General features: G+C 35.5%; 1 protein-coding gene across 8 annotated transcripts in view; it reads left to right on the top strand.

Annotated features, from left to right (window-relative positions):
* The window catches only part of tbc1d1 (TBC1 (tre-2/USP6, BUB2, cdc16) domain family, member 1), a 62584-nt gene extending 56264 nt beyond the window's left edge, over positions 1–6320 (top strand). For all 8 annotated transcript variants that reach the window (XM_079856756.1, XM_079856758.1, XM_079856759.1 and 5 more), the window contains 3 exons: positions 2025–2194; positions 3407–3583; positions 4745–6320. In XM_079856756.1, the coding sequence (XP_079712882.1) occupies positions 2025–2194; positions 3407–3583; positions 4745–4957 (560 nt within the window). In that variant the 3' untranslated portion in view covers positions 4958–6320. The remainder of the gene's footprint in view (positions 1–2024; positions 2195–3406; positions 3584–4744) is intronic.
* Positions 6321–12716: the final 6396 nt, after the last annotated feature.

The following is a 12716-nucleotide window of genomic DNA, read 5'->3' on the forward strand; positions in this document are numbered from 1 at the left end:
CCATAAATCTTAGTATTAAACTTTGGTGCATAACACGCTCTGCACTGATATCTTAAATCTTGCGGCTTATTGTGCCGTTATGATCGGAATCACGGTTGCGATTTGCACAATTTTATTGTTAACTAAAACCTAACAAACTTAACAACTTTAACACATTTCTTTATTTATTTACTTATTTACATCATCACAGTTTTAACCATGTAATAATTTGTTTTTATGATGTATTTTTATATATTACATTTGAAAAGGCAACCGCAATCTGAACAGAAAAAAACGGTATATTTGTTTTTATTCCCTCTGTATAATTTGCTGTATGAAAAATGAGATTCAATCCAAAAGTTCCGAAAAATCTAAAATATAGTTTTAGAACTGTTTTGCTATAGTAAAATTACTGTCTACATCAGAGTTTAGGTACAACCTTAATCAAACTATCCTGCCTGTAAGTTTCTAGTAATCCTAAAGATCTTGATTAACTTGTTCAGGTGTGTTTGATTAGGGTTGGGGCAAAACTCATCAGAAAAGTGGATCTCAAAGGCCAGAGTTGAGAACGCCTGGTCTACAAATGGTATAGTGTTACTAGCAATAATTTTTTTATATATATGAATTTTTACATTTGTTGCTGAATAAAATTATTCTGAGGTTTCAACTGGCAATCTGGCCTTCTCCATTTATCATTTTTAGAGAGCTGAAAATTCATTGTCTCTCTTTATCGTACTTTGCAAGCTCTCTTATCTTCTATGGGAACGCTGAAGTTAATTATGCATGATAATCACAATCGCTGATGCATGGCGACTGGCGCTAACTTTGTTTTGCCTAACCATGGATCTGTGACGGTGTGTGTGGTGTGATTATAAGGTTGAATGTCATTGACCTTGTGACACACGAACTTGCATGACTCTTTCCAAGGTTAATCTGTTGAACCATCTTGGAACCTCTCATCTTATACTCATCTCACACTAACTTACACACGTAAACATTTCTGTTTGCAATCTTTTGTCTTCACACACATACAATGCAAACGCACAACTCTCAACAAATCTACTGGAGATTTTCAGTTGCAGGTTTTTTTCTTCTAGTCTTAGGCAAAACGTGTATTGAAGTAGATGTAATAAAGAAAAGTGTAATTCCAAAATATTATATATGAAACGTTATGGTAATAAGTTTGCATACATTTAGTTTTTAAACACACTGATCATTTTAAAATAAGAGGGTACAAAAAACTACGTTTTTTTTCTTAAGCTATTTCACATAACAGATGTTTACATATAGTCCACATGACAAAATAATTATGGAATTTACACAAACGCCCTAATTCAAAACTTTACATACACATACACATTCTTAATACTGTCATTAACTGGATGATCAACGACTATATTGTATATTTTGTGTAGTTGTGTAGTCATGAGTTGCAAACAAGGGACTTATAAACATAGCGTATTCAGGGCAGTGCTAAATAAAAAAATATAGTAGTTAGTAAATGAAATATTCTATATGTAAGGAAGAATCCGCAGCAAGGTGTGCATTAAACAATTTTAATGAATGATGTTGAGGCAAAAAAATTGCCCTCTGCATATTGGATATTTAATTGTATATGCTTTATTTTCTGTTTTATTTTACCGTTGCCCTTGAACATGCACTTTAAGTTAGTTTATAAATGCAAATAATTTAATACAACTGTTTAGCAATTCTCTCTCTATATATATATATATATATATAATTTTTTTTTTTTTTTTTTTTTTTTTTTTTTCAAAATGGTAACATTTTTTGGTATTGGTGCGTTCCTAATATATTTATTATCAGGCATGCTGCTAATAGACTATTGAACTTCAGTTGTGAGCATATATTATATTATATTATATTATATTATATTATATTATATATTATATTATATTAACTGTAATATATTAACTGTAATATATTATATTGGAATGAAATTTTGCATATTGCAATCGAACATGGATGCCTTCAAATGGATTCCTTGATGTAAACTGAACAGTATTTATTGATTTTATATCTTCCAGACATGCTGTTCCTTCAGGGATCAGAGGTCATCTTCAAGGTGGCCTTGAGTCTACTTGGTAGCCACAAGCCTCTGATTCTCCAGCATGACAATTTAGAGTCAATTGTCGAGTTCATCAAAACAACCTTACCCAATCTGGGCCTTGTGCAAATGGAAAAAACAATCAATCAGGTAATATATGTGTCAGTTAACCTGCATTCCAAATAGACGTACGACTCACATCAACACATACGCACTTACTTTCGCTAAGTGTCAAGGCAGTGGCACATTTGGGTGTGGATTCTTTTTGTGCTTTTGTGGTGACACCAATATATGTGTCTTTCCCTACACAATCAACGCATACTCGTGCTTGGGTGTGTCCCATGTTCATCTTCAAATGTGGTTTCGTATAAGTACTAGTTTCATCATGAACTCGGCACAAATAATAGATGGAGTTAGTAAAGTATGGGTGTTGCTCAGTGTGTGTGTGTGTGTGTGTGTGTATGTATGTGTGTGTCTCAAATGATTCTTGCATGAAAAAGTGTTTCATGCAAGACTATTACCAAGAGCACTCTTCGTTCTCTTGAATATTTTAAATGATGGCCAACCACTCACAATGGATCGATATAGCAGCAAGAAAATTAAGCACATTTTTACATTTTTGGGAGTTCTTCTTGGGATTGGTAAATACATTTTAGAGTAGTAGACACGTATATAGAAAATCTGTAAAAGTGTGTGACCTATGTATTACGTCTTTCAAAGCCATATGATTGCTGTGCGAGGAACAGACTAAAATGTACACCTTTATTCAATGAATATCGTTTCCTGTCAAATAGACAGTGATGTAGGATAATGATAAATGATGATTTTGATGATGAATTTTAATTGTATCTAATCAATTTATTGGACAGTCTAGAATCAGAATCTTTTTAAACATGTTACAACTTATCTATTTGCTTCATATTTAAAATGTCTACTCTTTTTAAATTATATAAATATAAATGGTAGTATTTGTGCATGTAATTCCCCTGCCATAAACATGACTCCGTTATAGGATCACCAGGATAACAATTTAATTGAAGATGTCTCTGTTTGATGTCAAGGAAGTGTGTATGAGCACCCTACACTTTTAGGAATTTATGAGACTCTAAAATGGCAGTTGTGAAGAGTGCGTGTGCACGCGCGCACACACACACTCATACACAAAAACAGCTAAATGAAAACATACACAGGATGTATGTTTTCATTTTGTTGTTTTTGGATCTTGGAGTTATTTAGACCCCCCTCATCATATAACTGAAGTTTGACATGCTCTCTCACACACACACACACACAAAGAAACATGCTTTGACTTGCCCATCTTTGACATGCTCATCTTGTATATTTGTACATGTCTCCATGTAGGTGTCTGAGATGGATATCAGTAAGCAGCTGCAGGCCTATGAGGTGGAGTATCATGTTCTTCAGGACGAGCTCTTGGATGGTCCCTCCACTCTCAGCCAGTCACAGCGAGTGGCCCAGTTGGAGAAGACCAATGGAAGCCTCCGACAGCAAAACTTAGACCTCCTAGAGGAGCTACAGGTGGCTCATTTTAATACAAGCAGAATCCTTTTTTTAATACATGCATTTAGATCAGGGGTGGGCAAACTTTTTGGCTCAAGGGCCACACTGGGTTTTAAAATTTGACAGAGGGCCAGCCCAGTAGCAGATTATGAAACACGATCTCATGAAAGTGCATATCTATACCACAAATTTTATTTCTCGTGCCATTTATACGCCAAATTTATTTATTTTTTGCGTGCATATGCTACGCACTGTAAACCCCTTGGTTAGGATTAGGGGTGCGGAGTGCGTGCCTATTACACGCCATAAAGTGCGTATCATATGCACGCGAAAACTGCGTTTCATAAGCACTACAAATACAATTCGACTATACAAATTTATTTTAAGTATAATAAAATAAAACATAAAAAGCAAAGGCAGATCAGAACATTTAATGAACAAAACCGGGTTCTGTACATGGCAGACAGGGGAGCCTAGTCGAAAGCCGGGCGATAAAGGTCGGTAAACGGAATCAGTCAGGATACATCCACAAATCCAGAAGAGGAAAGAAACTAAATAGCAGACAAACCAAAGGAAAAACTAAACAGGTGTGCAAGCGGTTACCAAACATTTTTTTTTCTCTGTGAGTTTCCAAAAAAGGAAAAAACATTAACGTGCAACAAGTCTATGCGCTTAAGTCGCTGTCTGTTTGGTTTCCATGGTGACGCGTCATTGCTTGTTAAGTGACACCGCAGCAACAACAGCGCTGAATGAACGATTATCTGCTTTTATGTAATTTTTCCTTTTTTACATTTGTTAGCTATGGCATGAAGTATCTGATATTCCGATTGTCAAATATATGCAACGCAATATATATATATATAATGCAAAGTATTGCAAGAAAAAGGCAAAATGAATGCGATCTTAAGACAATTTTTTAAATACTCGACGGGCCGGATTAAACAGCCTAACGGGGGCGTAGTTTGCCCACTCCTGATTTAGATAGATTACAGGCTTATTCACATGTTATCTGAATTTTCAACATTAACAAGATTTCAAATTGGAATGTATCTTTTTTCATTAGTATTATTTATTCAGCTGTTAGTTTCCCTGCAAAAATTCTTCCTGAATATTTTGTACTTTTTTATTTTCTTTCTTTTTTTACATTGCATTTGGCTGACATTTATCGTCTTCCATCAGGTTGCCCACGCTAAGATCAGGTGGCTGGAGACTCGTGTGGACGGCCTGATGAATCGAGAGTCAGAGCTGCAGTCGGAGGTAAAGACTCTCCAGCAGGAACAGACAGAGCAGCAGCAGACTGTATCCAATCTCAGAGATCTCCTCAGGAGTCTGGGTATAAACAGCCCCTCTCCTGAGCAGGACAACCTCACCAACACAAGCAACAACCAATAACTATTGCCAGTGAGGATACAGAGTCAAGTCTTTATAAACACTCAACTGTCATCACCAGCTCTGCTATCAAGCTCCTCTTGTAAATATCACATCTGTCATAATCCTATTGGCTCTGTCGTTCTTTAAACAAGCCATCTTAGTGGAGGGTTTTCAGGGCACTGGCCTTCCTTCAACTGAGATGATCTTGGAGATCTTATCTTGGTCTTTCTCGCCAGAACTGATCAAACAACCTAAAAGATCAAAGCATTAAACAGCTCAAAATAGCTGAGATGCCTCTCTTTCTGGTTCTAAGCTTTCGTGACTGGCTTTTACTTTATGGACAGAGAGGGTTTGGATCACTATTTTTTTAATAGACACTCCCTGCTGTGGTTTCTGTGTTTTTAACATGGCAATGACCCCAACAAAGCCTCTCCATGGCAGATTTGATTGGCATTCATACATTAGATTGACAGTTCCCAAGAAAGCACTGAACAGCCCTATGAAAGGCTACGGATAAATGCACTCTTTCTGTGCAGTGTAATTTTGCACCGTTCTTATTTCGTGTGATTGTTTGTGTTTGTGTGTGAGCATGTATGGATGTGGCAATCAACCATTATATTCCTGTGCAATATAAACTAAAAAAAGAAAACCCTCTAGAACACTCTAAACCTGCACAAACTTCTGTTCTAACAGAAACCAAAGAGGAGCTTCAAAATCTGAGTGCACTTCCATAAACAGAGAAATATGTTTTTTTTTTCATCTGAGGCTCAGACCGAATGCTGCGGATTTACTCAGATTACCCAGAAATCACTTGCACTCAACAGAAAATCCTGACTGACACATTTGCCCAAATAAGATTAAAACCATTTAAGCAACATACGGTTCCTTTCATTATTACTCACAAACTTCGCGCATAAACTCAGTATCCATCAATTTCTACGCGTCTTTTGGATAATTTGGATTTTGAGGTTTCCAATGATGCCGTTTTTAGCTACTTGGCGGAAAGTATTTTAACACTTTCTCAACTTAAAAAAAAAAACTTCAGGTGCTTTTATTTGTGATAGTGTGTTTGTCTGAGCACACTGTACGCAAGTGTCGGTTTTAAACGAGTTGTCACCTCTGTATTTTAGCGTGATATATTTTGGCAGTAGGAAATACATTGGAAAAAGGGTTGTGAGTGAATGAGGAAAGAAAACAGATAATCTTGATTCATTCGCGTGACAATATGCCCTTACCCTTTGACCTCTTGTGCTTTTCTGGAGAATTCCATTCGTGTTGGAAAGACAGGGACACTGTTAAAACATCATTCTTGATGAAGTGCTTTATTTTTATTGGTTTTTATTGAGAGTATTATTCTTATTATATGCATTAAATACATTTGAAATAGTTTGATGTGAGTTGCGTTGATTTACTTGATATGCAGCTTTGGTTTCATTTCGGTTGTGTGTGTGTGTTTCTCGCTCCAAAGAGCAATTCCATGTAATACTTTGAATTGGATGTTCTGTTGAATCATTTCATTAAACAACATTGCACCTGGTTTTAACGATCTACAGTGAATACTGAGATGCATTTCTTCAGGAAAGCATCTGTAGAAGCTTTTCTGTAAATGAAATGCTCCACATGCTTCGACTTGTTAAAGTGAGGTCAAGTTTACAGTTCGGCTAAGCTGGATTTCTTTCAATGCCTGTAAGACACTTGAAGAGGTGAGTTTGTGTATGTCTGTGTGTTTATATATATAGTTGCAATCAAAATGATTCAACCCCCTCGACCTGGAAGACATTTTGCTGCAGAGAACAAAACTTTATGAAAACAATTAAACAAAGGAATCGGGAAACTATTATAAAAGGTTTATTCGTACAAATTTGAGTGATTCTGAGAATGTAAAGTTGATGAAAAAAAATTAAATTGGTTCTAAGCATTCATGTAGCCTACGAAATTATTCAACACCCAAAAAGTAAATTTTGTGCAGAATCTTTTATTCTTTATAACCTGGACAGAGCTTGGAAGTTTCTGTCACCTCTCTGCTGCAATCTTGCCCCATTCCTCACTTGAAAAAGCATCCAGATCACTGATAATCTTTGGTTTTCAAGTTACCACTGCTTTCTTCAAATTCCACCAAATTTTTACAATGACATTTAAATCTGAAGGCCACTCAAGAACATTGTACGACTGATCTCTGATCCAAGCTTCAGTAGATTTGGAATGGGATGGCTTTGGGATGGCTGTACGTCCATTGATCATCAAGCTTCAGTCTCTGCACCGAAGACATCACCATCTTTACCAAAATGCCTTGATACTTCAAATAATTCATGGTGAATCATTTTGATTGCAACTGTGTGTATATGTGTATGTGTGGTATTAATATTTATTCAAATTATTTAAGGATTAGTTTACATTTATGCATTTTGACAGATGCATTTTATTTTTTTATGTATTCTCTGCCAATTAAACCCAACCTTATTGTTGCTTGTGCCATGCTCTACTGTTTGAATGAATATAAAATTCAAATAAATATATTTAGGACATTTTATTATGAATATGATGACAAGTAATGCATTATATCAGAATTGTCAACAATACACTGCTACATCAGTGATCACTATAGATTAGTGTTTAATCATTCTTTAGTGAAATTTTCTTTATGAAAATAGTTATGAATTGATGTAATATTAACATTGAGGATAAGCAGAAAACAAAAGTGATATGATTTCACTTCAAACCCCTGGATATCATTGTGTGCTTGTTTCTGATGTGCTTAATTGTAATTCAAATTAATTCTGTATAATATAAATGTAAACAGATTTATCATATAAATTGCAATGTCTGTAGACATAAGATAAATTGGAAGATTTAACAAAAATAGTATATTGGCTCTTGTTTGAGTCCTGAGCCAAAAGGAGTTTCCGAATCCTGTTATAGGCCATTAATAACTTAAAACCTAAGAAAGTGCTTTCATCATGTGTTTGTTTTGGATGTGAATGATGTCGTCATGTGTTGGTCTTATTGATTGCCTAACTGCTACACAACATTCATCAGTGCTCATCAAACATTTCTTAAACCATGAGCAAATACAGTGTGTTTTAACTTAAGCCCTGGAATCAGTGGAATCTGTGTGATGTGTAATAGCCTACAACTTTCAAAACCAATGATCAAAGTCAAACGACAGCAGACATACACATTACTTAATAACAGGTGGGCGTTTAGATAGGAGGGAGCTACTTATCTGAGCCGTTTTATAAGCTGATTTATGACTAAACTAACCTTTTGTGTGTGATAATAAATGTAGCAATATAACTTTATTTTCCACAATCATGTTAACAAGAACAAAGACTTTCTCTGATCAACTGCTGTAGAGCCTGTTCCTCAGCTGTCATGTTTCTGAATGTGTTTGTGAGTGCCCAAATATTCCAGGTAGGCTAAGTGCCAGTTAAGCTCAGTTTTAACCATCTATAATACATTCAGAACAAATTGCACTAGCACACACACATCCTCCCACTCATTTTCTCACCCATCTTTAATTTCACTTAAATCTAGCTCTGTTGTTTTGTGTAATCAGAGCCGATCAGCTCTATACGCACACTACGCAAGTTGCGTAGGGCCCCGCAAATTACTCAAGGCCCCGACTCCCCCTCGTGTCAAAGCGCGTCGATCAAAGTTGAAAAAATCGATGAGAAAATTAAGCGGAACTATCATTCTGGTCACGAAAAGAGAGAAAAAACACACAATGGGAGTGAATTGCGGAAACAGCTATCAGGTAGACTTGTGTTCTCTCCTCTCCAAGTTTGATGTCAGCAAATGTGCATCTCTCTCTAGTTTGTATGTCTGTCTCTCACCCAGCGGGCAGTGCACCTTTTGGTATTTCTGTGTCTTGCTTGCTAATGCCGGCCACTTCCAGGGCTTCTGTGACTTTGTGCCTGACAAAAAAAAAAAAAAAAGTGAAAGTGAAATATTACGTTTGATAAACGACAAAGGGCAACGGTGTTTGTTTATAAACTGCGGAAACCGCGTCGCGCGTTAACATGCGTTCATATGCGCGTGCGCGAAATGAAACGAGCACTTTCCAGCAACACATCTGTGGGGACCAGTACAATATGGGCGTGATGCCACTCCTCATTATAGGCGCACATACTTTAAAAACAAGACAATTAATTATCTAGTCTCCAAGTCAGTTTAGTTACAACTCTGCAATAAAGCAAGATGAAAAGCAATATATTGACAATGACTATTGGTTTATGGGCTATATTGCATTTAAAATGTTGATTGGCTGGACATAGGCCTACTGGTTAATATGGATGCACATCCCTCAGTAAATAATAACCACCAAGTATTGCTTTTATCATTTAAAACACAGTAACATGCTATGACAAGCCATTTTAGCTTTTATTCATTCACAGGATGCATTTTTGATATTAATTACATTTGTACTATTTAAAATGTGAACTCTTGATATTAAGAATGTACTTTTTCTAGTAGCAATGTCTGTTTCTGATATCAGGAATTACATTTTCATTAGTACTAGTTAAAGGAAGGAGGATTGTAATGGGAGCACTGGGGTGTCAGGTGTGACTGTGTGGCAATGGGAAATGGTTGACATGGCTCACGGGTCAGGGAGGGCCCCTTAACAGAATTTTGCTTAGGGCTCCAGGAAGGTCAGGATCGGCTCTGTGTGTAATAGCTGAAATGTTTTTGTTTTTTTTAATCAACACATCTTTTCGCAAAAGAGGTGTCGAAATAGTTACTGGTGAAACCACCGTTCCGTTGTTCTGCTTCCTCCTCACCTTTCATTCACATATACCTTTCTCACCTATTCTTCCTCTTGGCAACACTAGAGTGATTTGTAGTTTTTGCCAAATTGTGGTTTTGCTACACCCGTCGTGCTTCAGCCACACCACACGGTCTGTAAGCAGTTTGGAATGGCACAGCATATCAACAGTTACTCTGGTTGTGTAAGATTTCGGTTACACTTTATTTGGTAACACTTTATCTTAAGGTGTCTTTGCACTGTAATTATACATTTAACTACTGAGTAATATTAGGGTTTGGTTTAGGGTTGGTTGTATGTAATTATGCATACTTTATAGTTATTACTAGTAACTACAAGTAACAATGACATTGTAAAATAAAGTGTTACCAAGACTTGGGTGATGGGCTGTGCTCGAAGTGGGTACACACTTCTATATTTTGAATTTAATTAACTTGTCTTTAGTCTTTACAATATTACATCACATTTTTCACACAGAGTATAAATGGGATTTTCTACATAATATATTACTGCTATACATTTAATATTTTATCATACTTGGTTGATTTGACGTATATATGATGTTATACAGCAACATTTAATCTTTATAATTTAGGGTGCGTTTAAAAAACAATGTAAAGGGCTTGTTTAAAGAGGATAGTAATATAAAAACATGCCTTAGCAAGCACCACTAACTATCTAACATATTTATATTTTGTTTTCTGCTTAAAATAAATGCATTAAAAGTGTAAAAACTACTCGACAAGTTTATCTTAGGAGCACATGCAGAGGGCAGAGGAACACGTACACTCAAATGGGATGGTCAGGAAACAATCTGCCCTGCCTTTAAGCTTCATGTGCACAGAGGAAATGTAGCCCAGGACAGCATCTGAAAACATACACAACACACACACACCAACTTTGCTCTTAGAGACACACCCAAACCTCCCTGGTCTTATTTCAGCCTATCCTGAGAAGGCCCTGTAGTGAAAAACACTGTATGGCGGTTCAGGACATTGAGGTCACATCCGAAAATGTGGCAAATGACCCATTTGGTGACCCATCCCTCCCTTTTCTTTCTCCCTTTCCTTCTTTTTTCTATTCTCCTGTGTCTGATGCAATGCAATGTTCATTGGTTCCAACCCCAAATGTTCATGTTCATCCGTTGTTTCTACTGCAACACTGATACAAAAGGTTCCTGGCAAAAGACGGGGGAAAGTCATACAAATGCAAATATTTCACCACTTCTATACATACCGCTTGAAACGCCTCATTAATCTTTTCATTCAATGTATAGGTTGTTCATTCTTAAAAGCTTCTTTAAGTCATCTTTTTGTATAGCGCTTATATCGTCACAAAAACTGAAAGTGCAAGTATACATAGTAAAGCGAGCACAGGCAAATGTCTTTCGATTGTGGGAGTTGTATGGAATGTGTTCAGAACTAGTTAGTGTACATCGCTTCAGTTTGTTGGCCTAAATGAGTTGCTATATTCCTTAATGTTATTAAGCACCACACCTAGTTTATGCAAATATCTCAGGGTGTGGTGTCACAGCAGAGACTGTTAATCAAGTTTCATTTGATTCCTTTCTATTCAAAAGAAAATTGCTTTGTATTTAGGTTTTGATCAAGATAAACGTTTCTAAACCTCATGTGACAAAAGTAGTTCTGATAATTTAGAATTTTATCTAATATATATATATATATATAATATATAATATATACACACACACATACATACATACATACAATATATATATATATATATATATATATATATATATATATATATATATATATATATATATATATATATATATATATATTACATCATGTGTGTGTATATACATGTGTGTTGGCCAAAACGATGATTTAATATTTTTGAATGTTATGTTTTACATTTTTGCTGCTTCATAAATAAATGATTTTGCATTACCTAATTGTTTTACCAACACATGGAATAAAAATAAATAAAATGGCAGGTTCCATTGCGACAAATTAGACCATAGACTGTGCTTGCTTTCTTTTTTCTTTTTTTTTTTTTTTTTTTACTTTTTGAAAACATCATTTGCAACAATTACAGACTGACACCTTCGATAAATTTTTTTTTGAGGAAGTCTTTGTTCGGTACATTCCATTATGTTGGTTTTAATGAGTGCTTTGTGTCATTAGGGATTTATGATTTTCAGAGTGATGATTTGGTTAACAGACCTATGAATGTTGAATGTGTTGCTCTCGGTTGAGCCAGCTAAACCGAGTGACTATGATGTGACTCACTCGGCAAAGCAGAATCTGAAACTGTCTCTGAGAAGAACTCTATTGAATTCAAACTGAAAATAAATTCTACAATTTTCGTAGGAAATTGGCACGTTTTTTATTTATTTTTTTATCTTTGTGTTGCTGGAATGTAGAATTTCTTGTCACAAGTTACAACCATGAAAATCCTGAAAATAGAACAGATCAATACTGGCTGTGATTTATATTTTTATCTGGCTTGTTATGTATAAAAAAACCCTTACATTGTGTTTTGATAAGACCTCTTAATCTAGTTCTGAATAAGCCTTTAAGCACATAACACAGATAAGATAAATGACAGGCAAGTGCAAACGGAATAAATTACCTGTCTTAACTGGACAGATGCCATGTGTTTATATAACTGCTATTCTCAAGGTTTCTGCATGACGCCATACATTTTCTTCTCTAATATGCAAGTTAGGCAGATGGGTGGAGTTGCAGCTGGAAAGTAACAGGACCTGTGAAGACATGAGAGGCATGTTCTTCCTCCAAACACTTACTAAAACATGTACACCAAAACCATGTTATGATACTAGCATAAATTTAAAATTTGAAAACTGTTTTTTATATTTTAAAAAGTAAAATATTCCAGTGATGACAAAACTGCATTTTCAGCACCATTATTCCAGTCTTCAGTGTCACACGATCCTTCAGAAATCAAGAAACATTTATTATCATCAATGTTTTTTTTTTTTTGATGAAGAAAAAGCTCAAAAGAACAGCATTTATTTAAAAATATGTAAAA

The sequence above is a fragment of the Squalius cephalus genome, assembly GCF_949319135.1.
Source record: "Squalius cephalus genome assembly, chromosome: 2".
Lineage (NCBI taxonomy): Eukaryota > Metazoa > Chordata > Actinopteri > Cypriniformes > Leuciscidae > Squalius > Squalius cephalus.